We start from the raw sequence: 26,446 nt of genomic DNA on the forward strand, positions 1-26,446 counted from the left end.
TCCTATATTTTCGGCTGAAGAGCACCAAGAACATTGCTCATGATTTGCAATTTTCACTGCTTGTTAAGTAAGCCGAGTTGTGCTTTTCTTTACTTTTGACTCTGCTTGTAGACTGTGCTATCTTTCAGTGTAGATCAATAATTAATTACTACTGTTGAGCTGTTTGAACTTAACTAATGCTTTATGTTGGGATTAGTAAGCTGCTTCTGCCTGGGCTATGCTGTTGTGTTGACTTAGTAGCCTATGTTATGTTTTTTGTCATTTTGGGCCTGTCCGAAATGAGCAAAAATCAGTATATAGGCTAGCAGTCTCTGCTTAATGAGACTGTGAGTTCTTGCGACTTATGCGTTTCCTGGCTGAACGCTATAAAAGGCTGATGCAAATACGGCCCAGTTTTGGACATATCCACATTTTTTCTTTTTATGGCCTTTTAATCGCGGGATGCTATTTTGTAGGTGATGCTTGGTAATTAAGCATGGGGCATACCAAGTTCAATAGTTCATGGCTTGCTAAGACGGACTGTAGGGGTAGAAAGATTGGTAAATGGTGTAAGACTGGGAACGACCAGTCCTCATTCTTTTGCAAACTCTGCTTGACAAATCTTGGTTGCACAGCTGGGGTTGCTCAGCTAAACCAACACGTGTAGCAGTTACACAAAGCCGCAGTTACTGCTCAACTACACCTACTACATCTTCACCTGACCAGGCAATCTCAAGTCGATGAAACAACCAAGGATAAAACAATAGTTGGTACAAACACGTTTTGTGAGTGTGATGCCGCTTATAAAGCTGAGTTAATATGGGCACTTCAGACGGTACAGAGTTCCATGTCTGCTCACTCTTCAGTCCGTATTGTCGCAACCTTCCATGCAATGTTCCCCGGTAAGATCCCCGACGGATTGTCCCTATGTGCGAAAGAAACTCACGTATCTTATCACCTATGCGCTGCATCCTTACTGTAAGCAAATGCTTGTGAAGGGCATTCAGTCATATTTTGTACTACAATTTGACAAGGCAACCAACAACACTGGTATGAAAGAGTTACAGATACGTGTTCGATATTGGTCCTCATACGGAAACGAAATGCAGAGCAGAAATTCATGCACAAGTTTTATGGGCCACGCCACAAGTGATGACCTGTATAGGAAGATTATGTCAGCCATTGAGCAGAATCAGGTGCCACTTAAAAAACTGATCACGCTTGGAAGTGACGGGCCAAACGTCAACAAAAGCGTTTGGAACAAGTTCAATGCCGAAAAAAAGAAAGTGACGGGAAAGGGAATGTTGAAAATTGGTCCTTGCAACATCCATATAATTCATAACGCTTTCTGAAAGGTCTTCAGGTGTTCGGAGAAGAAAGTTCCGACTTTGTTATTCCTGTGCATTAATTTCTTGACGCATGACGCATGCATTAATTTCCCAAATTTCTGAACAATGTGGCTTATATCAAAAGTACGATGATGAAGGCCCAACTCGAGTTTGTTCTAGCCTCAGCAGAGCTGTTCATGAGTTTCAACCAACTGTTCCAGAAAGAAGAGCCTCTCATTCATGTTCTGCACTCAGAGATCAAAAGACTAGTTTTGACGCTTTGCGGACGGGTCTTTACTCAAGATTTCGTGACCAAGACTGAAAATTTCTCACCACATAATATTGAACCTTGCTGAAAATTTTGCAGAAAGGCCCATAGTTTCAGAAAATGTGGAACGAGCTTTCGGTGAGAAAGCAACACTGAAAGACAAGGCCATTTTCTATGTCAATGTGCGACAACATTTTATTGTCGGCATATATTGAACAAATGTCCTCTGGAAAAGGATGGTTTTCTAGAGGCTTTACGCTGTTTGAGTCCGATCAAGATGAAGGATTCAAGAAGTATTGCAGACATAGCGGTTGTGGCATACGAAATAGCAATTGGAGTAAGCCCAGATGTCGCCCAGGCTGAGTGGCTGCTTTTGCGAACGGAAACTGGACCCCGCGAGGACATTACTCGGATTGATCATTTTTGGAGCCATTATTTTGGACTTGTGAATGAGCGCGGGGACAGCAGGTACCCGGAACTTACCAAGCTTATCAAAGTGGTGCTGACGTCGCATGGCAGCGCAGATGCTGAGCGTGGGTTCTCGCGTTCTGGTAGGATTCTCGGTGAAGACCAGGTCTTGATGTCTGAACGCGTTCTGGATGCGACACTCATGGTATATGACACGTTGAGGCTTTATCGAGGAAAACTAGAACGGTTTGTTATTACAAAAGAGCTGTTGAATCTTGCACGTTCCGCACAGTCTCGGTATCAACAATATCTGGATGAAGAGAAAAAAGAAGAGCTATCCGAGAAGAAGAAAACAGCTTTTGAAAAGGACAGCAACTGGAAGTTGCAGGAGGTCCATGACAAAAAGAAAGAAATAGAAGACCTGGAAAGCAAAAGGAAAAAACTTAGAGCATCAGAGCAAGAAAAGAGAACAGTAGTAGATACTCTACTTCAGGAAGCGACCGACAGAATGAAGAAGGCTGCCGAGTCCAAGAGTTCCATAGACATTGCTCGAAGAAACAGCCCTAGCTGTGTCTTTGCTCAAAGGAGCTGTGAAGTCCAGAACAAGTGAAAGAGAGCAGATGGTGGAATCTGCGAGAATGGAGCAGTCTCTTGCAAAGAGAAAAACTGACCTCATATCGAAATTGATGCCCAAGAAGCATCAAGATTGATTCCAAATATTTGACCTGTATCATTCGATCTTTTGAAAAATATTGATATATGATTTTTACTATTTGCATCTTTTTTATGTGAAAAAAAAAAATGCAAAAACTCGGGAAATGACGAATTTATGTGATCAGGCATCCTACGCCATCTACCACAGATCTGATCCCGATGACTTCCGAATCCTATATTTGGCCTATATTTGGGCCCGGAAAATCCTATAAAAATACAGGGTTCGGACTCGCCTATAAATTCCAATAAGTTCCTATATTTTAATGTGCTCTTATAAAATGCCTATATTTTAGCTAAAATCCTATTATTCCTATATTTTCGGCTGAAGAGCACCAAGGACATTGCTCTTGATTTGCAATTTTCACTGCTCGTTAAGTAAGCCAAGATGTGCTTTTCTTTGCTTTTGACTCTGCTTGTAGACTGCTGTCCTTCGGTGTAGATCGATAACTAATTAGAACTGTTGAGCTGTTTGAACTTAACTAATGCTTTCTGTTGGGATTAGTAAGCTGCTTCTGCCTGGGCTATGCTGTTGTGTTGACTTAGTAGCCTATGTTTAGTTTTTTGTCATGTTGGGCCTGTCCGAAATGAGCGAAGATCAGTATAAAGGTTAGCAGTCTCTGCTTAATGAGACTGTGAGTTCTTGCGACTTATGCGTTTCCTGGCTGAACGCTATAAAAGGCTGATGCAAATACGTCCCAGTTTCAGATATATCCACATTTTTTCTTTTTATGGCCTTTTAATCGCGGGATGCTATTTTGCAGGTGATGCTTGGTAATTAAGTATGGAGCCTACCAAGTTCAATAGTTTATGGCTTGCTAAGACAGATTGCAGCGGTAGAAAGATTGGCGAATAGTGTAAGACTGGGAACGACCAGTGCTCGTTCTTTTGCAAACTCTGCTTGAAAAATCTGGGTTGCACAGCTGGGGTTGCTCAGCTAAACCAAAATGTCCGATCTGCAGAACACAAAGCCGCAGTTACTGCTCAACTACATCCACTACAGCTGCACCTGACCGGACAATCTCGAGCTGATGAAACAATCAAGGATGAACCATTAGTTGGTACAAACATGTTTTGTGAGCGTGATGCCGCTTATAAAGCTTAGTTAATATCGGCACTTCAGACGTTACAGAGTTCCATGTCTGCTGACTCTTCAGACCATGTTGTCGCAACCTTCCATGCGATTTTTCCCGGTAAGATCCCCGACGGAATGTTCCTATGTGCGAAGAAACTCGCGTATCTGATCACCGACAACAAGTGATGACCTGTATAGGAAGATTATGTCAGCCATTTAGCAGAATCAGCTGCCACTTGAAAAACTGATTACGCTTGGAAGTGACGGACCAAACGTCAACAAAAGCGTTTGGAACAAGTCTAATGCCGAAAAAAGAAAGTGACGGGAAAGGTAATGTTGAACATTGGTACTTGCAACATCCATATAATTCATAACGCTTTCTTGAAAGGTCTCCAGGTGTTCGGAGAAGAAAGTTCAGGCTTTGTTATTCTTGTGCATTCATTTTTTGACGGCTGGCCTGCACGTTGTGAAGACTATTGAAAGTGCCAGAGGAAAGTGGGAGTGCCAGAGAATGCTTTCATGAAGCATGTCGCAAGCTGCTGACTGACGATCGGACGTGCCCTGGCTAGAATCGTGCAGCAGTGGCCGGCAATCTTAGAGTAATTCCTGAACTTCGTGCCGAGAGAGAAAAAATTGAAGAATCTTCTGTCCACTCCCAAATTTCTGAGGATTGTGGCTTATATCAAAAGTGCGACGATGAAGGCTCAACTCGAGTCTGTTCTAGCCTCAGCAGAACTGTTCATGCGTTTCACCCAACTGTTCCAGAAAGAAGAGCCTCTCATTCATGTTCTGCAGTCAGAGATCAAAAGACTAGTTGTGACGCTTTGCGGACGGGTCTTTACTCCAGATTTCGTGACCAAGACAGAAAATTTCTCACCAGAAATGTTGAACCTTGCTGAAAAATTTGCAGAAATGCCCATAGTTTCAGAAAATGTGGAACGAGCTTTCGGTGAGAAAGCAACACTGAAAGACAAGGCCATTTTCTATGTCAATGTGCGAAAACATTTTATTGCAGGTATTCGCCATATTTTGAACAAAAGTCCTCTGGAAAAAGATGTTTTTCTAAAGGCTTTACGCTGTTTGAGTCCGATCAACATGAAGGATTCAAGAAGCATTACAGACATAGCGGTTGTGGCACGCGAGATTGTGATTGGAGTAAGCTCAGTTGTCGCCCAGGCTGAGTGGCTGCTTTTGCAAGCGGAAACTGAACCCCGTGAGGACACTACTCGGATCGATCATTTTTGGAGCCATTATTTTGGACTGATGAATGAGTGTGGGGACAGCAAGTTCCCGGAACTTACCAAGCTTATCAAAGCGGTAGCGGTAGACGTCGCATGGCAGCGCAGATGCTGAGCGTGGGTTCTCGCGTTTTCGTAGGATTCTTGGTGAAGACCGGGCCTTGATGTCTGAACGCGTTCTGGATGCGAGACTCATGGTATATGCCACATTGAGTCTTTATGGAGGAAAACCAGAACGGTCTGCTATTACAAAAGAGCTGTTGAATCTTGCACGTTCCGCACGGTCTCGGTATCAACAATATCTGGATGAAAAGAAAAAAGAAGAGCTATCTGAGAAGGAGAAAGCAGCTTTCGAAGAGGACAGCAAGCGGAAGTTGCAGGAGGTCCACGACAAAAAGAAAGAAATAGAAGACCTGGAAAGAAAAAGGAAAAAAACAGTAGCAAGAAAAGAGAACAGTAGCAGATACTCTACTTCAGGAAGCGACCGACAGAATGAAGAAGGCTGCCAAGTTCAAGAGTTCCATAAACATTGCCCTAGCTGTTTCTCCGCTCGAAGGAGCTGTGAAGCCCAGGACAAGTGATGGAGAGCAGATGGTGGAATCTGCGAGAATGAAGCAGCCTGTTGCAAAGAGAAAAACTGACCTCACATCGAAATTGATGCCCAAGTAGCAGCAAGAGTGATTACAAATATTTTACCTGTATCAGTCAATCGTTGGCACACTATGTGTATCTGATTTTTTACTGTTTTCTACTATTTGTACAGTTTGTATTTGAAATTAAAAAAAAAATTAAATGAATGCAAAAACTTGGGAAATGACGAAATTATGTGACCAGGCATCCCACGCCATCTACCACAGATCTGATTCCAAGGACTTCCGAATCCTATATTTGGCCTATATTTTGGCCCGGAAATCCTATAAATATACGACAGAGCCTATAATTTGAAACGAACCGACCTGTCCGAACGCTGAAAATAGGACAGAGCCTATAATTTGAAACGAACCGACCTGTCCGAACCCTGTACTTTTCTTTCAATGAGGTTTGTTGTTGACAGGTCTTCGTTAGGAAAAAAGTAAAAATATGAAACTGGAAGGCTTGACAAAGAAAACGAAAAAGAAGGGAAAGTACTCTGGTACTGCTTTGATCGGAAAGAAGCAAGTATTAGAAGCGGTTTCCTCTAATCAAGGTCAAATGTGGCCCTAACCTAATCTAGAAATGGATCGTGTTAGCATGTTAGAGCATATAAGCACAGTTGTCATTGAATTCCTAAAATTGAAAGTGTTTCTTACACCAAATGTCAGCAAGACAACGCCTTAGTTAGAACTATATATCACTTGCATTGGTACCTTAAAAGAAAAACCTGACAGCTGTTCACCAAGCTTACGTGCTACAAAATGAGGTTAGCACCAATGACTAGAGGAATGGATTATTCACTGAGATCTTCATCTAAAGAAGTTGACCAAACTAAAATATCTCTTGGGATTTCAATGGACCAAAGATACTACGTATTTGAAGTTGGCTAAAAAGAAAAATTTCATAGCAGAATGTCCATTTTCAAGATTAATATAAAAAAAAAAATCTGAAAAAGAGTTTTTTTTAAAGAAAAGTAAAGAGCCTAGAAAAGTACTTTAATTTTTAAAAACATAGACGAAAAACAAAAAAATCACTATAATAGTAATGATGACTGTAAAGAACTAATAAGAATATACTGAACGTTTAATATAAAATGATGTTGATTCCTGGAAATCACTACAGTTAAAGATTTTACTGAACTGTAATTTCTTATTTTTCAATGTTATAAATATATATAAAAAATTATAATATGTCTTGTTTCCAGTAAAGCCCAAATGAGGGAACAGTGGTGTAATTTCATCAACATCCTGGGGGGGCAAAGTTGGGGCCAATTTTCCCAAATCAAGTTATAATGACTGTGAAAACTGAAAAATGAGTCATATATTACCATAGAGACAAAAATACACTAAAGAAAACCGACCTGTTTCTCTGGATACTTGAATTATCAAGGTTTATATTAATTTTGACAAGATTTTCTTAGAAACAAAATTTCAGCTGGGGGGGGGGGACTGAGGTCTGTGGGAGGGGGAACTTGGGTCTGGAGGCATAGTGTGTTTCAATTTAGTTCCATACAGTTTCAATATTTCCCAAATTTTTGCCTTAATTCCCTTTGTTGTAGTAGCAGTTATTAGCTGGAGAACTAATAGTGTAGCCTTAGCTGTAGTGATAATAGTAGCAGTAGAAGCAGTAATAATAGTAGTAGTCTGAGTAGAAGCATTAGCATTAGGATGCAAATGTTTTCTTCTGGTTAGTTCAACATCCCCCACAACAAGCCCTGTTAATTTCAACTTTCCACACACATATTTTACTAATATATTGCTGTTACACCCTTTCGACAACCTGCATACAGACGGCATGTTGTTAGTTAGTTCACCATCCCTTCCCCAAAATTCTCTGAAAATTTTACTTTTATAGCCTTAGGCATAGCTTTAACAGAAGTCACAGCAGCAGTATTGGCATTACTAGTAGTAGTATTAATAGTAATAGCAGTGTCTTTACAAGTAATATTGTCTTTACAAGTACTTACTTACTTGTGCTTGTAGCAGAATTCAAGCATCTCCGCTCTCCCTGGCGTCCAGTAGCTTCGTCATTGTAGTAAGCCAGGAGTTTAGGTCGTTTGCAAGTGGCTCAATCAAATTGAGCCAGGACTTTTCCTATCTTCGTCCATACTTCTTGAAGCCATCGATTGGGTCTCGGTCAGCCTTGATACAGGCGAGCCACGTTTTCTTTTGTTCCCCATGTCGCTTTTTCTATCCCGAGAGATGTAGATCTGAGGGCTTTATTGACGTGTGGGCGTGTGGACGTGTGAAGGTGTGGTGTGGGCGGCGAAGTCTATGGCCGAACCTTAGGAGTCTTCTTTGTTTAATTATAGTGGCCAAATTTGAACGCTGATATAGCAGATTTTGCGGAGTTCGACATTGCTGACACGGTCATCGAGTTTAGTGCCAATGATTCTCCTTAAACATGAATGGTCAAAAACGTTGAGGGCTTGAATCTCGGATACTTTCATAGTCCATGTCTCTAAGCCGTAAAGTAAGACAGACCGAGCAAGAGCCTAGTAAATCCTTATTCTTGTCTTCAGACGAACATTTTTCTGGTTCCATAGAGAGTGATTGAGCTGGGTGAAGACTCCAGCTGCTGAAGCAATTCTTGACTTTATTTCTGATGTGCATCCTCCTATTGGGTCTACCAGAGAGCCTAGGCACTGAAATTCATGTCTCTTGTCTTTGGGCGACTGTTCTAGTAAAATTGGGAGGATCTTGAGATGATATACCGGACGCCATGACTTTTGTCATCGGGGAGCTTATTTTCAGGCTGACTAGAGAGGATTCTTCACCTACCTTCGATAGCATAGATTGGGTCTCTGAACGAGATTCAGCTAACAAGCAAATATCTTCGGCGTAGTCCAGATCGGTTATCACAAAATCGGGACTTACTTCAACGCCTGAAAAATTCGTCATTGCTCTGGTCATAATCTATTCGATCATGAAATTAAATAAGACAAGAGACAATATACATCCCTGTCGGACACCAAAATCAATTTGGAACATCGAGGAGAGTTCTCCACCGATCTGAATTTGGGCTCGCGTATGCTGGTAGTATGCTTGGATAAGTCCGACTATTTTGCCTGGTACTCCATTTTCTGTCATGACCTTCCAGATTCCATCCCTTAGAACAGAACCAAAAGCTGTAATAAAATCTATGAATAGAGACACTGTTGGTTTCTGGTGTTCAAGGGTTTGTCTTAAAAAGAATAGTTGGTCAATTGTTCCCATACCTGGGCGGAATGCCGCTTGATTGGGCCTTGTCTTTGAATTGCGCTGGATACGAAAACGATTATGTAGCACTATGGCAGATATTTTTGCAGCAATGCATATGAGAGAAATCCCGCGACAATTGCTGCATTTTGTCTTTAGCCCTTTTTTGAAGACAGGAAAGATAATAGAGTCTCTCCAATTCTGAGGAACCATCTCTTCTTCCCATATACAAGTTAGTTTATGAATCTGTCCCTCCATACTTGTAAAGTTCAGCCAGAATGGCATCGGGACAAGGGGCTTTATTGCTTTTAAGGCAATTGATTGCTTGTTCGACTTCATTTAACGTGGGGGGAGCTACATTCACGTGATTGTAAATACTGCTGGGAGAGTTTGGTTCCTCCAGGTCATAAGGGCTAGGAATTGGATAATACCAGCGCTGATTATCATCTATTGCTGTGGAGAGTTGGTGCTGGTTAAGTAGTTTGTCAAAGTGCTCCTTCCAGCGATTTATTACTTCGGTATTATTCGAGAGCAACTTGCCGTTTTCATCTTCGACGAATGTACTAGTAGGCATATGTGATTTATTCCTGATTGATTTTAGGAGCTGATACATCTTCCTGGTGTCTGATCTAGAGGCAGCGGCTTCCATGTCTTTATCGCTTTTCTCCCAGTACTGGTTCTTATCATTCTTAGCTGATTGGTGGCATTCTCTTCTCAAGCGTTTGAACAACTCCGATTTTCTGTCCGATATCTGTTGCTTGTGCTCAGCCAACTGAATGTGCGTGATGACATCCACTTTTTGGATAGTCTTTTGCGGTATCCTATCGTAGCTTCTGCAGCCTCGTGGCTTGTATTGCGTATGGTCAACCACTCTTCATCCAAACTTTGAGTTTGCTCGTCGTTTGCTTGCACTTGGAGAGCTTCAAACCGGTTCGACAACTCTAAGCAGAATGCCCGTCGTATATTAGGATCATCGAAGCGATTGGTATCAAATCTTTGTGGAGGTTTCCTCTTGGGATGTGCTGTAAGTCGTAACTTTAGATCTAACTTGACTAGAATATGATCCGACCCGTGTTTCGAGCCAGTATCTGCTCCAATGTACGATCTACTATTTGTAGCCATTGATTTACAACGGCGGGACATGAGGATGTAATCAATCTGGCTCTTTGCTCTACCATCTCTTGAATGCCCTGTGGTTCTGTGGCTTGGCTTGTGTTTGAATAAGGTATTGGTAATGACTAAATATTCGTCATGGCAAAGTGAATAAGTTTTGATCCCCTGCTACATCTAGCTCCAAGACCGAAGTGGTCAATGGCAGACTCAGCATTTGATACTTTTCCCCCAATTCTGGCGTTAAAGTCGCCTCCAATAAAGATGAGGTTTCGTTTTTGGGACTTTCTTAAGTGTACAAGTTAGAACTTGGTAAAAAAGATCTGTTTCGCCCTCTGGTACGTCTCTGGTTGGAGCATCAACTACAATAACTGATATGTTAAATAGGTGGCCTTTGAATCGCGCTCTTGCTACTCTATGTGAGATAGGTTCCCACTCTAAAAGTGACTTCGCTGATAGGGGGCTTAAAATGATGCCCACTCCACCATGAGCAGATCCATCAAGGGACCAGGAGTTGAAAAAGGAGAAAGAAGCGTCGTCCTCAGGAGTTCTAATCTCTGAGCCTTCTCTGAGCATTGGTCTCCCTAGATTGGTCTGAAAGACTTTTCCTGGAAATTCATTAATAGTGGGCTATTTTCTTATTTTGATCACCTGAGAAAATCTCCATATCCCTCCTCCTATGTAAAGGTTGAATTTATGTCAACAGTTCCTTCTTCAATTTTTCTGATGTTATTTTATTTTTAGTTATTATGCTGAAATCAGTGAATCAAGCAAGGGTGTTTCCACATCATCTTACAAAAGTCGTCGCTCTTTCGGCTCTGATAAATATAGTGAATTGAGACCATCCAATGTTGCGGAAAAACTGAAGAAAAGAAAACTTAAGCTAGACCTAGAAAGGATTTTTCCTGGCAGTTCATCTTTATCAGTTCAGACTTCATCTTCAGTTCAGACTTCATCAGAAGAAACTTCAAAAAGTAATCTTTTTGCTCCTCAATTCTTTTCCAATTTTTGCTTTGCACAGAGTATGATGAATTAGGATGTGATGATATCAATTTTGGTGCCCAGAGTATGATCTAAACTGGCTACATGCCAAGGGTTTATTCAAAGTTGTCCAAACTTGTTGAGAAGCTAAGTAAATCTATTTAAATCTGCAGTTGAACCTTTGATCAATGTAGCGAGTTTTTTTTTTTTTTTCGTAAGAGACACTAAGAAACTTAATCTAGAAAACATTCATCGTTCTTCAGTCGGTATACCCCCCTGTATCTAAGCAAGTAGTTTTGCTGATAGAGTCTTGGTCTCCAGCAAAATATTTGTTCGGTGAACTTCTTAATGATGACCAGTCCCCAATGCTTTACGTTTGTTTTCATGCTTGGTACGCACCCAAACAGGGGGCATTTGGAGTCTGGCGTATTCCCCCTGAAAATCCCTCGTGCAGGAGACCCCCCTGAAAAATCCCCCCGCAAAAATTCTTCTCCCTGAAAAATCCCCCTCTTTCCGATCATTCCCCCTAGAAAAATTATCTCCAAAAAGTTTAGCAGCCAAAGGGGAATTATGACGAATAAAGGGAATAAAGAAAAAAGGAATCCTGGAATAATCTATATATATTCCAAAATACATGTAGAATACAGCATGTGGAATCAAACAGTTCTTGGTAACGAACTGCAAATAGAGAGCGAATCAAGCCAATAATAACCAAAATTCTCAAAAAAGGAACTTTGATAACAATTAATACATCAAAAATCGGATTTTTAGACTGATTCAGAATATATCAAGTTTATTGAGTTTAATTTTACGTATCAAACCTTATGAGCCTCAAAATATTTCCCTGATTTTCTAAAATAGGAAAATACCCGCGAAAATAACAGTAGTCCTAATGAATATCACACCATTAGATTCAGCGTAAAGTAAGAGCCCTGCTGTGGAGTTCTTGAGCTCCTATCTGCCATTTTTTTTTTCCTGGAAGAAAGACCACCGATGCATGTTTAATGGTTTGTTTGTCTTTGTTTCCCAGTGATGATAATATCAAACCAATCGTCCTAGAAGATCGGGAAGGGGCTCATTCGAACAGAAATTATTTTATATAATTGTGTGTGTTTCAATTTAGTTCCATACAGTTTCAATATTTCCCAAATTTTGCCTTAATACCCTTAGTTTTAGTAGTATTGATTAGCCGTAGAACTGACAGTAGTAGCCCTAGCCTAGCTTTGGTGACAATTGGAGCAGTAGAAGCAATAATAATAGTAGTAGTATGAGTAGAAGCAGTAGCATTAGGATGCAAATGTTTTCTTTTGGTTAGTTCAACATCCCCCACAACAAGCACTGTTAATTTCAACTTTCCACACAAATATTTTCCTAATATATTGCTTTGCCCTCTGGTGTGTCTCTGGTTGGTGCATAAACTACAATAACTAATATGTTAAATAGGTGGCCTTTGAATCGCGCTCTTGCTACTCTATGTGAGAAAGGTTCCCACTCTAAAAGTGACTTTGCTGATAGGGGGCTTAAAATGATGTCCACTCCACCATGAGTAGATCCATCAAGGGACCAGGAGTTGAAAAAGGAGAAAGAAGCATCGTCCTCAGGAGTTCCAATCTCTGAGCCTTTCACAATGCCGTTGATTCGAGTTTCAGAAACGCACATTATGTCTATGTTGTAACGCTACAATTCCCCAGCGATAAACGACTGGGTCGTTCGGCATTTCATCGAGCAGACGTTCCAGCACCCTAGACTGAGGGGTTGTCTATGTTTCCGAAGTAGTACCTCAGCTTGCCAATTTTTCGGAGAAGGCGTTGATGAAACTTTCAACGCATCGCTTGCCGGGGATGCCGTAGTATGGGTTGGACTCTTTATATTGACTTGCATTTGGACGTTTTGTGGAAATATATTTAACCATGCAGGTTTCCACTCCCTGATGGCACCCTCTGCGGTTTGGCCTAGCAAGAATTGGGATAGGTAATTCCGGCCGTTTCCACCTGACTACCACGATGAGGAAACCGCAGTAGGATTTCTCCTATGTTTAACTAGGGACGGAAGACTAGACTAACCTGATGGGAGGACCACGCCTCCTGAACCAAGAGAGCCATCCAGACTATTTAGACTCAACCTAGTTCACAGGACTAGGTTGTGAGCTAAGAATAGGTACAAGTAGTTGAAATAGCAGTAGTAGGTGAATTTGTATTTGCAGTAGTAAATGCAGCAGTGATAGTAGAATTAGTAGTAGCGTGCACATATTGCCTTTTGGTCAGATGATCTTCTCCCTTTTAGTATTCTCTGAAAGTTCCAACTTAATACCCAAATCGATTCTTAGATACGCTCTTTTGACAATATGCGTGCACATATCCTCTTTAGATTTAGTTCTAATTTCCCCCCAACGAGGAATTTTTTTTTTCTATGACATTTGGCCAGGGGGAAAAGTTGGTATGTGGGGGAAGGGGGCTCCTCAGAAATTTTTTATGGAAAGATCACCTATAGGCATTTATGGCGTTTATCTATGGAACCAGAATTTTGTTTTTAAACCTCTACGATGAGGAGAATAGTAAACACCCTGTCCTGATCCTAAGAAGTATTTGAGGAACACCATGGCAAACTAGATTCAGGTTGTACTATAATATGTAAGATTTCTGATATTTCGACTGAAACGTACTTTCGCTCGCTATAATACGTTTCTTCATTGAAAATTTTGAAAACTCCTTGAAACTTTGCTGTAGGGATCTTTTTATTTGTGGCATATACAATTAAATATGACGTCATCCTCATCATGTCTGTGATATTACTTTAAGCATCGAATTGCTTAGCTACATTGTTTTTCTTGCAAGTTTGTACCAAGTTTCCTTTTTTTTTCCTGTTTAGCTAAAACATGAATCTAAAAAACCTGTTTCGCAACCTGATATATACTTTCATTTAAGAATGCTTCATGGTCCCTTAGGAAATCTAGAATTATTACAAACTTTCCTCAACTTCAGGTACAGTAATTGAATACTTCAAAAGTTACTTGTTTTGAATGCCAAATGGGCTATAGGGCTCCGAGAGAGCTTTGTTTCTGGAACCTTGTTATACTGGAACTTCGTACTTTAAACCGGTTTCAGGGACAAAGCTGCAGTTGGCACTCGGTGCATTTGCCATGTTTTTACGGATAGGTACGATATTTTTTTTTTAAAGGCGGGGGGAGTCAAAACAAGGACCCCTGTCTCTTAGCACATATTAAATACGTAACCTAACCTAACATAGGTACCTTTTTTTGCCCCTTTAGCCCCAGAAAACCAAAGTTTAAATATCTTTCACAGAGTGAGCAATACCTCACTATGCTGAGGAAACTTGTTTTTCATTAGGATCATTGACATTTTATATGCGGTTCTTCTCGCGTGTTCATCGGCTATTAAATAAGTACTAGGGTGTAAACTGGCGTATTGGGGCAGTTGCCCAGCCCCCCTTTCCCCGAGCAAATTACGCCCCTGCTGTTAGGGTAGTTGCCAAAAAAGCAAAAATCCCATTTAAGACCTGCTCCTGGTTCATTTTTATGCGATCCTTTTGATGATCCTTTTTGAAGGATGATCAATGGGAAGGTGTCTTCAAGTATCTAGCTTCAGCCCTTCCCATGCTGAAGGATATTGTCCTTTGGCGACCTTTGACACTCTTCGTGTTATAAAATTGAAACCTTGAGAATTAGATCTACTGTTCAAATTTGATACGAGGAAAGTGTTTAGAGCTATGTACCTCTCCTCAATCTCCTCCATCTAAAAATAATAACAACTAATTTAAATTGGAATTAGGTCGTGCCGTTTTTATGTTCGCTAAATACTGTTTTAATTTAAAACGTACGTTACAATTTTAGGTCAGAGTGCACCCACTTCCTCTACTCCTCGATCTCCAAAAGTCATCGCTATTGAACAAGCCACTACTGGTCTTGAAGCAGCTATTCACATGAAACAGCCCTGGTTTCACAGTGGGATGTCTAAGGAAGAAGCGAACTATCTATTAACTACAAAAGGTCTCGTCGACGGGTAAGTAAAGAACTCATTTCTTAAGCTTGACAGTTTTTATGTCTTAACGAATTTTCAGTTATTATGTAATTATTATGCATCCTTCTTTGAAGATAAGCGAGCAACTTAATTATTCGCTTAATTTAAATCGAAATCGGTAATTTTGAGGATTAACCTTGATAGATCCCATGAATTGAGAAAAGGGAATAAATTATCAAATAGGATGATATTGGGTAATAGGCTTTCATAATAGGCTTTCTGCTTGGGTAATTTAAGATACTGCGGCACAAGACAACTACTTTGGTATCTTTTTTATGGTATGTTTATTCTGGAAATTCTGGAAGGGGGTCGTGAAACGGAAGAAGAGTTCTGCTGAAGGCTGCAAAATTGCTCTTTTTTCCAGGACATTTTTTTAGCCAATTAAGTTAAAGACAACCTTATCGTGTTGCCTTAATAAAGAGCTATGCGCCTCCTGAGTATGTTTCTAACAATCTCCTCCAATTTATTGTTACCTTTACATTCAATACCATGAGTCCTTTGATGCCATAGCTAGGGATTTTTTTTTTTATAATTGTAACTTGTTTTTCATTAACCCCAACTCGTTATTATGACAATTTCTCCAGGTAATATTAAGTTTCCTATTTTCGCATCACCGGAATATGTAGAAAAAGATAAAATAAAAGCGGAATAAGAGAGAGCCACTGTCAGAAAATCATATTTCTGTGCAAGATTTACTTTACTGACAGATAAATTTACAAATCATCAGTTTTTGTTGTCAATATTTTTTTTTAATCAACTATCTAGTTTAAAGGCTGGATCACTTGATGGATCGGTTGGTGTAGAAGCATATAATAAAGAATCCATTGTCTCTCTTACCAAAGGGCAATATGAGCAGTAAATATCTGCTCACAGAAGCAGTTTTTAGCTGATCATATAGGAGAAACAAGATATAGACTAATACATTTTATCCTTTAGCCTGTTCAGTACCGTGCTTCTCAATCAGTGCTGCAAATATGTTATACTTTTAGGTGTATATGGTTTAAACATACAAACCTTTCAAGATTGGTAAAATTTGTATGTAGGCACTGATGACCAATTGCGTCTTTCCCAAAAAACTTGAGCAACTATGTTATTTGGGAGGGAGGAGCTTGAAAAGCAAACGGTGTTATAATAATAGAGTAGGATATTAAAAGATGATTGAGAACAATAAAATTTTATTCTATTAAGGAGGAAGGAGATAAAAAGGGTGACATCCGTGATAAGGGTTACCCTCATATGCTATATGTAATAAAAGTTCGCCGGTGGAGATACCTTGATCACGTATTGCGTAGGGACAATCCCTGGCTACCAAATGCAGTGCTTCTCCGGCAACCATCGGGTACACGCCGCAGAGACATATTAAGACGCACCTCACACATTGAATGTGTCATAAAAATCTTGACTGAATAACTTAATCTAGTCCTGAGAACTGCAAAAACGCTCTTTTTACAATTTGTATGCATATTTGTATTGTGATTCAAGTAAACGACTTTTTGAAGCCGCTAGCATTACTTTTCAAATAAATATACTATTTTTAAACTCTTATAAATTCTTTTAACTTATCGACTGACACCTTGCAATATTTGTCAGTTAAATGTCCGTTTCTGTTCCTCCTAGCTTGTTCTTCTTTTTTTTTTGTAATAATCTTTCACGTTCGAATGAAACAGGCATCCATTTGGGAATTTTAACGCCCATCCTTCACGGCGGATCGAATGTTAATTTGGTTCACTCTGTTTTAGGTTTTTTTTTTAGTTTTAGCCCTGTTCTTTATTTATTTTTTTTTTTACTTCTTTACATGTCTTTTATCTCCAATCGATTAATGTCCTTTTTCTTTTCTAGATTGGAAATTAGAGCTGAGCAGTAAATTTTGATCTTTAATTCTCTGTAGTCTGTATACTGTTGCCGTCTTTTTGTGTAATGGCGTGTATTTTTACATAAAAAGTTGTTGCAACAGACATGACTTCCTTTAATTGTAAAGTTAAAGTAAAAATTAAGGGTTCTCAACATTAAGTTCGTTTCACTCTCCGTATAATTGTTTGTTATGCCTTTTTTCTCACTATTTTTACATTTTAGAAGAAATTGAACACTTTACTTTTTCCAATAAATTATCTTTTTTGATAATCCCTCGCTAAACGAATTTACTGCTCATTCAAGCTCTTTTGCTCCTTGCACAGCTTCTGCTCCTCAGCCAAAAAATCGTATCCTGAGTCAACAATCAAGTAAACAAAAACAAAAAAAAAATTCTAAAAATTTTATTTTCTCTTTATCTAAGTAAATATTGAAAAGTACAAATGTTCAAGTGCAACTTTATAATTTATTTTTTTACGTATTATAATATACTTAGTAGTTTACTGTTCTTAGACTTATTACTTATTGTAGGAACCATTATAAAAAGGTTGAGTCAAAGGTGCCGGTCATATTGCTCAAAATCATGGGCTTTGACCTCTAGAATTAATTTTAATCTTAGAAAAAGAAGCACAGTATAGTTACACTGATTAATCTATGCTGCTAAATTAATTTAATAATTATAATTTACATGAAACAGACCAATACATCGAATATCATTTTAGAGCAATCAGTTGGCAAAGTAATACTTTAAGTCTCAAGTTTGATAGCTTAAGAACTTTAATTAAAAACTCAACACTTGGAAATCCAACGCTAGGAATGGCATGCTACGTACTCTTGAATGTTGCTAAAAAGAATCTATTAAAACAGGGAAATGTTGAAAGTCTGGCATCAAAGGAATAAAGGACATCCTAGACGGTCAATCATTTTGATCAAAAGCTTCCGTCATTCAATTGATTACAGCAAGATTGACCGTCTAGAAACTGATTGAGTCATTCAGACCTCTATATCAATCACCATCAACGCTTGACTCAAGCTTCAAACAAGTTCCTTGACGGTCAATATTGGTTCAATCAGTTGATCGATGGAAGCTTTGAATTTGAGTTTCCTTAAGACTATATAATGACTAAAAATAGAGTCAAAAAAAAATTTGTAATATAAATCATTATCTGGAACAAATAGTAATACATAAGTAAAATATTATTGGGACTATGGATGTAAGTGGTATCTTGACTGTATGACATCAAACAACATAATGACACCTGTTCGAACTTGAAAACGTAGACTCGTAATGAATTCTGTTAGGAGGTGGGGTATAATCATTAGATTTTCAATTTAGTTTTATCGTATCTTGGATCTCACCTCTCTTGTGTTGAACTTTGCTCCACCAACTACTTTATGGCCAAAATAAATATATATAATTTAAATGTACTTTTAATGAGAGGCGGTGGGGAATATGGACACCTGGTGACGTATTTTACCTTCTCACACAAGTATAACATGTCTAAAGTTTAAAATCTTTTCTAATAGCTTCGTTAATGGCTTCAGCTCTAATAAAAAACATTTTCATGTACAAAGAAACGTTTCGCTTTGAATTTTTCTTTTTATGCCATCTATAAATAATGCTCTAAGTAGCTGACATGCTAAACCCTATTACTCCAGGTAATTGTTACACTTCAAGGTTTATATCTCAAATATAGTAATGTTGTAAACTAATGAAAATTCTGCAGAGAAAAGGCATTAGTTTTGGTAAAATTATGCTATTAAAATGAATTGGGAAACATTTGAAAAAGGGTTTTTCACTCACGAAGCTCAACAAGAAGCTACTAATGTTCGACGCTTATGTTTTTCAATATTTGTTTCTAAATTTCTGCCCTGTTTATAATCTGGTTGAACAGATTGACTTGTGACTTCCTTCAAAATCCTCGCCAACTGTCCCTAAAAGTAAGGAAGTCATAATTTTAAAAGATTTGAAGTTTTCAGAAGCTGTTTCTGAATGAGCGAGATATCAAAATCCCAAAATTTATTAGCTTTTGAAGCCTTATGTTTTTAGTCTCGAAAAAATTAAACTTGAAATTTCCTGAGGACATTGATATTTCCTAACTATTGCTCACTCAAAATTTTTGGCCAAGTTTCATTCCTTACATCTTAAAAGCGGTACAGATTGTGGTAGAGATCCGATAACCTCCACAACTTGCATATCTTGGTGGCATCATACCTGGATGATAAAGGTTGAATGTTTGGTTACAGACACAATGCGAGAAACCAGCTGACCTATTCCTGTTCTATGTTACAATGTTTCGATACTAACAGTTGGAAGGGATAGGGATAAATTGCAGATCAAAAATTTCTTATTGGTCATTCAGCATTAAACTGAAAGGACCTATCTAAACTGTTACTCTATAAAACTCTATAAAAATCTAAATTGTTACATGGAAACTGCTTGGAATTGAAAAGGAAGTACGGCTTTAGATTTCTGAAGTAAGAGTGGAAGTTTGGCAAGTTAAGGATTCAATTAGTGATCTTGTTCAGCAAAATATTGTAAAAAAGTTCAGTAAGGTAAAACTCATAAGATAACCTTGAGAAAATAATGCAAGCTGTTCATTCATCCTTTATGTTGGAACTTTAAAAGTAGCCACGAAAAATTAGTGGACCAATTCGGAGCACTGGGATCAAAAGTTGATTTCTTGGCAGCAGCAATGTCAAATCTACATTATGGCCTCGATGAAATGCAACAAGCTAGTAATCTTCTTGCGTAGTTATTCACCCTCTTTCTGGTCTGAATGAAACAACAAGGCATCCCACCAATAATTTGTTAGAATTAATAACAAACAGACTTGGTCTATAATCGGTTTCCGAGTCTGACATTATAAATGTTAGTATTTTGGGAAAACCCAGTAGTACCAAAATTCTCCCTATTGAAGTCGGATTTGAACCCTAACAATTTCGCCATAAATATTGAAAAATTGGAGCAAGCTGAAAGGATTGCAATGTTTTGTAGGTGAAAGCCTTACTCGTCGTAGACAGAAAGTGCTAAATTCTGCTAGGGATGTAATGGGTATGAGAAATGCTCGGTCAGTACTGGGCTGTATCTTTGCAAAGTCTGGCAATGAAGTAGTTAGAAAAAGTCTCACTGAGCCGTCTTCAAGAAGCCAGGCTTCTGGCTAACATACAGGAGAGTGACTAAACTATTTTGGCGACAGTAAGGTGAACCTTTTTTCAAAATGTCTTTTCTGTTTCATAGACTATCCCTGCAGGAAACTACTTTAATTTAATTAATATATGTGAACGAGTCCTCTGTGAACGTGATTGGTGGAATGAAAAAGTGAGTTCAGATCTAAATATTCCTGTTTTTAAGTAGATTAATCCTGCGGTCTGAGGCGGAATAAATCATAGAGTGATCTTGTCGAAGCCACATATAATTGTCAGGGGCTTGAAATAGGGTTTGATACACTACTTACCACAGTTAATGAAAATAATCTTTGTTTCAATGTGACAGCTCTGACTTAGAGTTTCTTGAGTTAAATTTCACCTTTAAGTTTGAATTCATTAGGAGGTTCTTTTTATTATAAAAATAGAACGCATATGGGGAAAGTTTATTTGGAATTTATGTGAAGGATGATATTTCCGTGACCGTAAAGATACTTTACGTGTCAGACTTGAAGATCTGCGAGTCTTTTGTTGTTTATGAAAAAAGAAAAAATGATGTCGAAATTTGTATCCCTCTTATTTACTGGCAGTTTCGTTGCTAGCCAAAAGGTTCGGGGGGGGGGGGGGGAAGAGATTTTACCGACTGGCTGGTTATTTTTACCGACTGTTTTTTGTCAATAATTAGCATAATTTCCATTTCGAATACAATACGTAAAATCACTGCACGAGTTGGTAAAACCGCTGCATTTACCAACCAAGATTGGGATTTCGGTACATATCACGTCGCTCTTTTAACGCTGTTTACTTAACCAAATGGAAAGTTGTGGCACCATCTATAAAATCACGGCAGGATTCGGTAACACTGCTACGTTTACCGACCCAGCTCAAAATTCTGTAGATGAAATGTCAGTATTTTCGTGGTCTTTATTGAATCGAAAAAAAGGATATTAACGGTGTCAGAAAAATAGTGGCCCAAAGTGCCACGATTTTCCTGAAATTTCTGTTACCAAGTGACCAAAAACATTCAAGGGTCGCCCCCTACCCCTCCGTATACGTTACGGCCTTGTTTACAGGACACCTAGTTATAACCCCTCGGAAACGTATTACCATTTTTAGAATCTTAGTCAGAATACTTGGTCGCGTAAAAAGACATGTATTCTAATAGGAGATTTAAATCATAACTTGTTGGAGCTCGGAAATAACACGAATGCAGAATTTTTGACAACTAAGCCATCATTTAGCCTTTTCTTGTCGATTAACCTCCCCACACGAATCACAGACCGCACGACCATGCTTATTGATAACATGATAATTAGTGAAGATATTTGTGACCGGCTGAAATCATCAAATGTGCTAATTGCGCCAGGTTTGGATCGTCTCCTTGCATTTTTAGTGGTGTCGTTTAGTGATTTATGATATCCGATCAGGATCATATTGAATAGAAAATATTTGTTTCCTATGAACCAAACTTAAATAAAATAGAAGATTATATAGGACAACTAGAATGGAGCGATGTTGTGAGTCAAATGACCATGAATTAGATTATTATTTGTTTTCTGATAAGCTTCGTGAAGCAATGCACAAGTGTTGTAAGATTGAAGGACCAAATGAGAATAAATCGAGAAAGAAAAATAATTTTAAACCTCCGTGGTTAACAAAGGAATTAAAAAACATGATGAAATTAAGAAATAAGCTTTATAGTAGATTGTTCAAAAACCAGTTGAATGAAAATCGACATATTTATGTTAGTTACCAAACTGTTGTCAATAAACAAATAAACATAAAGATAATAAGATCCCTAAGAAGATAGTTAACCTGAATGGGGCAAGAATTGAAAATGATAAATCTATAGCTGATAGTTTTTGTAAATTATTTACTGAGTTTGGTCAAAATAGCTCGTCACCGTTTGATAATGATATTAATATAAAGGACGAAAGTCAAATTTCTTCAAATTTTGATAATGATGGTAGTATTTTTTTTTTTTAACCGGTTTCCGTAAGTAATTTGAAAAAGATTGTGAATTCTTTGGGACCTTCAGAGGCTCCTGGAATTGATTAAATAAAAAAAATCAAGTTTTTTTTAACTGAAAGTAAGGAACGACCTTAAAACTTAAAATGAACAGAAATGATTCCGTATATGAAAGGGGCTGTCCCCTCCTCAATGCCTCGCTCTTTACGTTAAAGTTTTTCATTGTTTAAAAAAATAGACGTATGAGAAAGTCAAACATTAGCGTTAAGAGCGATGCGTTGAGGAGGGGACAGCCCCTTTCATATACGGAATAATTTCTGTTCGTTTTAAGTTTTAACGTCGTTCCTTACTTTCAGTTAAAAAAACTTGTTTTTTTTAATTTAATTTTTGAATGTTTTTGAATTAATACAGGTTTTCATTTTGGCTCACCGTACATGAATAATTAAAAAAAATTGAATATTAATTTTACTTTTCTTTGGTTAATTGGCTTTCTCGAAACTTGTTTAATTTTATTTACGAACGTTTTTATTAGTAATAAATATACGTAACTTACGAATTAACTTACGTAATGAACCTTTATATTCTTATATTTTTGATACGTATATTAGAGGGTTCGCCCCCTAGTCAATACCTTGCTCTTTAAGCTAAAGTTCGAATTTTGTTCCAATTCTTTAAAAATGACCCCTTAATCACAAATGCCATTAATTAGAATAAATAGCTCTTATGAAAGTACTAAATAATCTTTGGCTTAAAGAGCGAGGTATTGACTAGGGGATGAACCCAATCATATACGTAATGTTTTCTGTCGTTTTAAATTTTGATATTTCTCCTTACTTTCAGTTAAAAAACTTGTTTTTTTATATATAATTTCTGATCTTTATTTAAATAATGCTGGGAAATCCGGCGCCCCCTTCATAGCAATGTCCGTTCTCCCATCAAAAATTCCTTCATTGTAAGATCCTCCCACATAACCCCCGAGCCACTCCCCCCCACTACCAGAAAAAAATTCCCTCTGAAAACGTCTATATACTTCCCACTAACCAATACTGTATGTTAACATTGGGTAAAGTTAATAAATTTAAACCCTCCCCCCGAGGGCTTCGGGGGATTAAGTCATCCTAAAAGACATATTTATCATATTTTCGACCATGCTAAACAAAATGGCTATCTAAAAATTTTGATCGGGTGACTTTGGGAAAAATGAGCGTGGGAGGGGGCCTAGTAGCCCTCCATTTTTTTGGTCACTTAAAAAGGGCAAAAAGGTCCAAACAGGTCTTCCAAAAGGTCTTAAGAAAAGCCGTGTTTTACCTTTCCATAAGTATGGAAATAATAAAGAGGTAAATAATTACCGCCCTCTTTCAATTCTGCCGGTCATTTCAAAGATCTTTGAAAAAATAATGAATGATAAAATTAGTAAATTTGCGGAAGAAAAGAAATAATACCACCTAGTCAATATGGATTTTGGAAAGAGTATTCGACGGATCTTGCAATTACCCATGTTATTTGTAAAGTGATAGACTTTCTAATCTTTCAATTATCAATTCCTTTTTTCAGTATTCTTTCTGTTTCAAAGTATAACACTTTGTTGTTCTGTCAATAATCAGTGATATATCGATTTGAATACTCGACCTTCTCCAGGGGCCAACAAAAATCCAGATGAATCAAAATAAAATCTCTTATAAGGAGCTATAAAATATAATTACCATAAACAACTAGAAGGTGTATAAACAGCTCATTCGGGGTGTAATCAATCATTCGGGGCGTAATTGTTGTGATTTAATATTAATATACACAATTTCTGTCCGCTTTAAGTTTTAATGTAGCTGCTTATTTTCAGTTGAAAAAAACTTGTTTTTCTTTCTTTAATTTCTTAATTCCCGGTAAAACTGATTTCCTAGCATGATTTCTTGGATAAAATAACAAAAAATCCTCATGAATCAAAAGAAAATCTCTTATATGTAGCTATAAGATTTAATTACCAAAAGCAATTTGAAGGTTTATAAACAGCTCATTTGGGGAGTAATTAATCATTCGATGAGTCATTCGAGAGGTCATTAATGTGATTTAATATCAGTATACGTAATTTCTGTTCGCTTTTAGTTTTAATGTAGCTCCTTACTTTCAGTCGAAAAACTTCTTTTTTTATTTAATTTCTGAATTCCTGGTAAAACTATTTTCCTAGTATGATTTCTGAGATTAAATAAAATAATCTACATGAATAAGAAGAAAATCTCTTATATGTAGCTATAAGATTTAATTACCAAAAGCAGCTTAAAAGTGTATAAACAGCTCATTTAGGGTGAAATTATTCAATCAGGGTATCATTCGGAGCGTATTTGTTATGATTTAATGTCAATATACGTTACTTATGTTCGTTTTCAGTTATAATTTAGTTCCTTACTGTCAATTGAAAAAACTTGCTTTTTTATTTGCTTTTTTTTATTTTTCTGAATTCCGGGTAAAACTGTTTTCCTGATATGATTTCTGAGATAAAATAAAAAAAAATCCACATAAATCAGAAGAAAATCTCTTATACGTAGCTATAAGATTTAATTACCATAAGCAACTTGAAGGTGTATAAATAGCTCATTTGTTGTGTAATTAATCATTCGGGCTGGCACTTGGGGCGCACTTGTTATGATTTAATGTCAGTATACGTAACTTATGTCCGTTTTAAGTTATAATGTAGCTCCTTACTTTCATTTGAAAATACTTGTTTTTTATTTAATTACTGAATTCCTGGTAAAACTGTTTTCCTGGTATGATTCCTGAGATAAACTAAAAAAAAATCCACATGAATGAGAAGAAAATCTCTTATTCGTAGCTATAACATTTAATTACCATAAGCAACTTGTAGATGTATAAACAGCTCGTTTGGGGTGTAATTAATCATTCGGGGTTTCATTTGGGGCTCAATTGTTATGATTTAATGTCAATATACGTAACTTATGATCGTTTTAAGTTATAATGTAACTCCTGACTTTCAATTGAAAAAACTTGTTTTTCTTATTTAATTTCGGATTTGCTGGTAAAACTGATTTCCTGGTTTGATTCCTGAGATAATAAGATTTAATTACCATAAGCAGTTTGGAGGTGTATAAACAGCTCATTCGATGTGTAATTAATCATTCGGGGTGTCATTCGGGGCTTAATTGTTGGTATTTAATATAAATATACGCAATTTCTGTTCGTTTTACATAAAATTTTACATAAAATAACAAAAATTCACATGAATCATACAAAAATCTCTTATACAGAGATATATATAAAAAAAAAATTGTACATACGTCTGTAGAACTTTTGCAAAGTTTCAGAGAAATTATAGAAATAAAAAAGATTATGTGTGTGGGTATTAGTATCAATAGAGATGAAGAGGATTATAAGATAAATTCAATTTATAATAGCTTAATTAAAAAGTAGGTAAAGTATTCAACCAGTAGTGATTTTAATGATTGTCCTGAAACAAATAATAACCATGTGAACGAAGGTCAGAATGAGGTAAAAAATGGGAAAAGTCAACGGACTACAGCTAAACTAGCAATAAAAAAATCCATCCAATTTATGATTTATGAATTGATTGATTAACCTGTTAGATTTAGTCAAGGGTGATGGGGGTAGGTGATATGTTTTGGTTGGCTAAAGTAAATATAGTCTTCACGTGTAATAGATTCCCATTTATACACTGAATGTTAAAAGGAGAGCAACCCATGGTTTCACTATATACATTAGCTTTTGTTCATTTTCTTATAACGTCGGGGCTGGAAGTGTGTTTGTAATGTGAGTTAGTATCTTTTAAGTTTGTTTATAATATTTTTCTTTTTCGTTGTGCTTAGTTGTCGTTTTAGTTTAGTTGATGTGTGTTTTTTTAAAAACAGTTTTTGTTTTTTGTTCTTTTCCCGTTGAGAAAGGCTCCCGGACGTGGGGCTGAAATATTGGGAATATTTTTTAATCAAAGTGTTGATTTGTCTTTAATTATTTTGTTTCTCTGCTCTATTAAAATTAAAACCCGTTTTTTCTTGCTTAATTTTTTCGAAATCATTCGGGGCGTAATTGTTATGATTTAATATCAATATATGTAATTTCTGTTTCTTTTAAGCGTTAATTTAGCTCCTTACTTTCAGTTGAAAAATTTTTTTATTTAGTTTTTGATTGTTTTTCAAATAATGCTAGGAAATCCAAATAGAGATTATCTTCTCCAATGGAAAATTTCTCCATGGAAAGATCCTCCCATGTAACCCCCTCCCACGAACCTCCCACCCCAGCAAGAAAAAATTCAAAAACGTCTGTAAACTTTGCAATAACCATTACTATGTGTAAATAATGGGCAAAGTTCATAACTTGAAGCCCTTCCCCAGAGGACTTTTGGGGGTTAAGTCGTCCTCAGAGACATAGTTATTAGGTTTTTCAACTATTCTGAACAAAATGGATGTCTCAAAAATTTTTATTTGGTGACTTTGGGAAACAAATAAGCATGGGAGGGGGCCTAGTAGTCCTCCAATTTTTGGTCACAAAATTAAA

The 26,446-nt window shown here is 37.4% G+C and overlaps 2 protein-coding genes across 3 annotated transcripts in view; both read left to right on the forward strand.

Annotated features, from left to right (window-relative positions):
- Positions 1-26,446, forward strand: part of LOC148948018 (uncharacterized) — a 527,253-nt gene that overhangs the window by 95,654 nt on the left and 405,153 nt on the right. The window lies entirely within an intron of this gene.
- LOC148948019 (uncharacterized) overlaps positions 1-26,446 on the forward strand; it is a 437,936-nt gene that overhangs the window by 25,466 nt on the left and 386,024 nt on the right. Inside the window, exons 4-5 of the mRNA XM_089095657.1 lie at positions 10,692-10,921; positions 14,779-14,947. Coding sequence (XP_088951783.1) covers positions 10,692-10,921; positions 14,779-14,947 — 399 coding nt within the window. The remainder of the gene's footprint in view (positions 1-10,691; positions 10,922-14,778; positions 14,948-26,446) is intronic.

Source organism: Artemia sp. Qi Xiang Cuo, chromosome 10 (assembly GCF_049724085.1).
Source record: "Artemia sp. Qi Xiang Cuo chromosome 10, ASM4972408v1, whole genome shotgun sequence".
Classification (NCBI taxonomy): Eukaryota; Metazoa; Arthropoda; class Branchiopoda; order Anostraca; family Artemiidae; genus Artemia; species Artemia sp. Qi Xiang Cuo.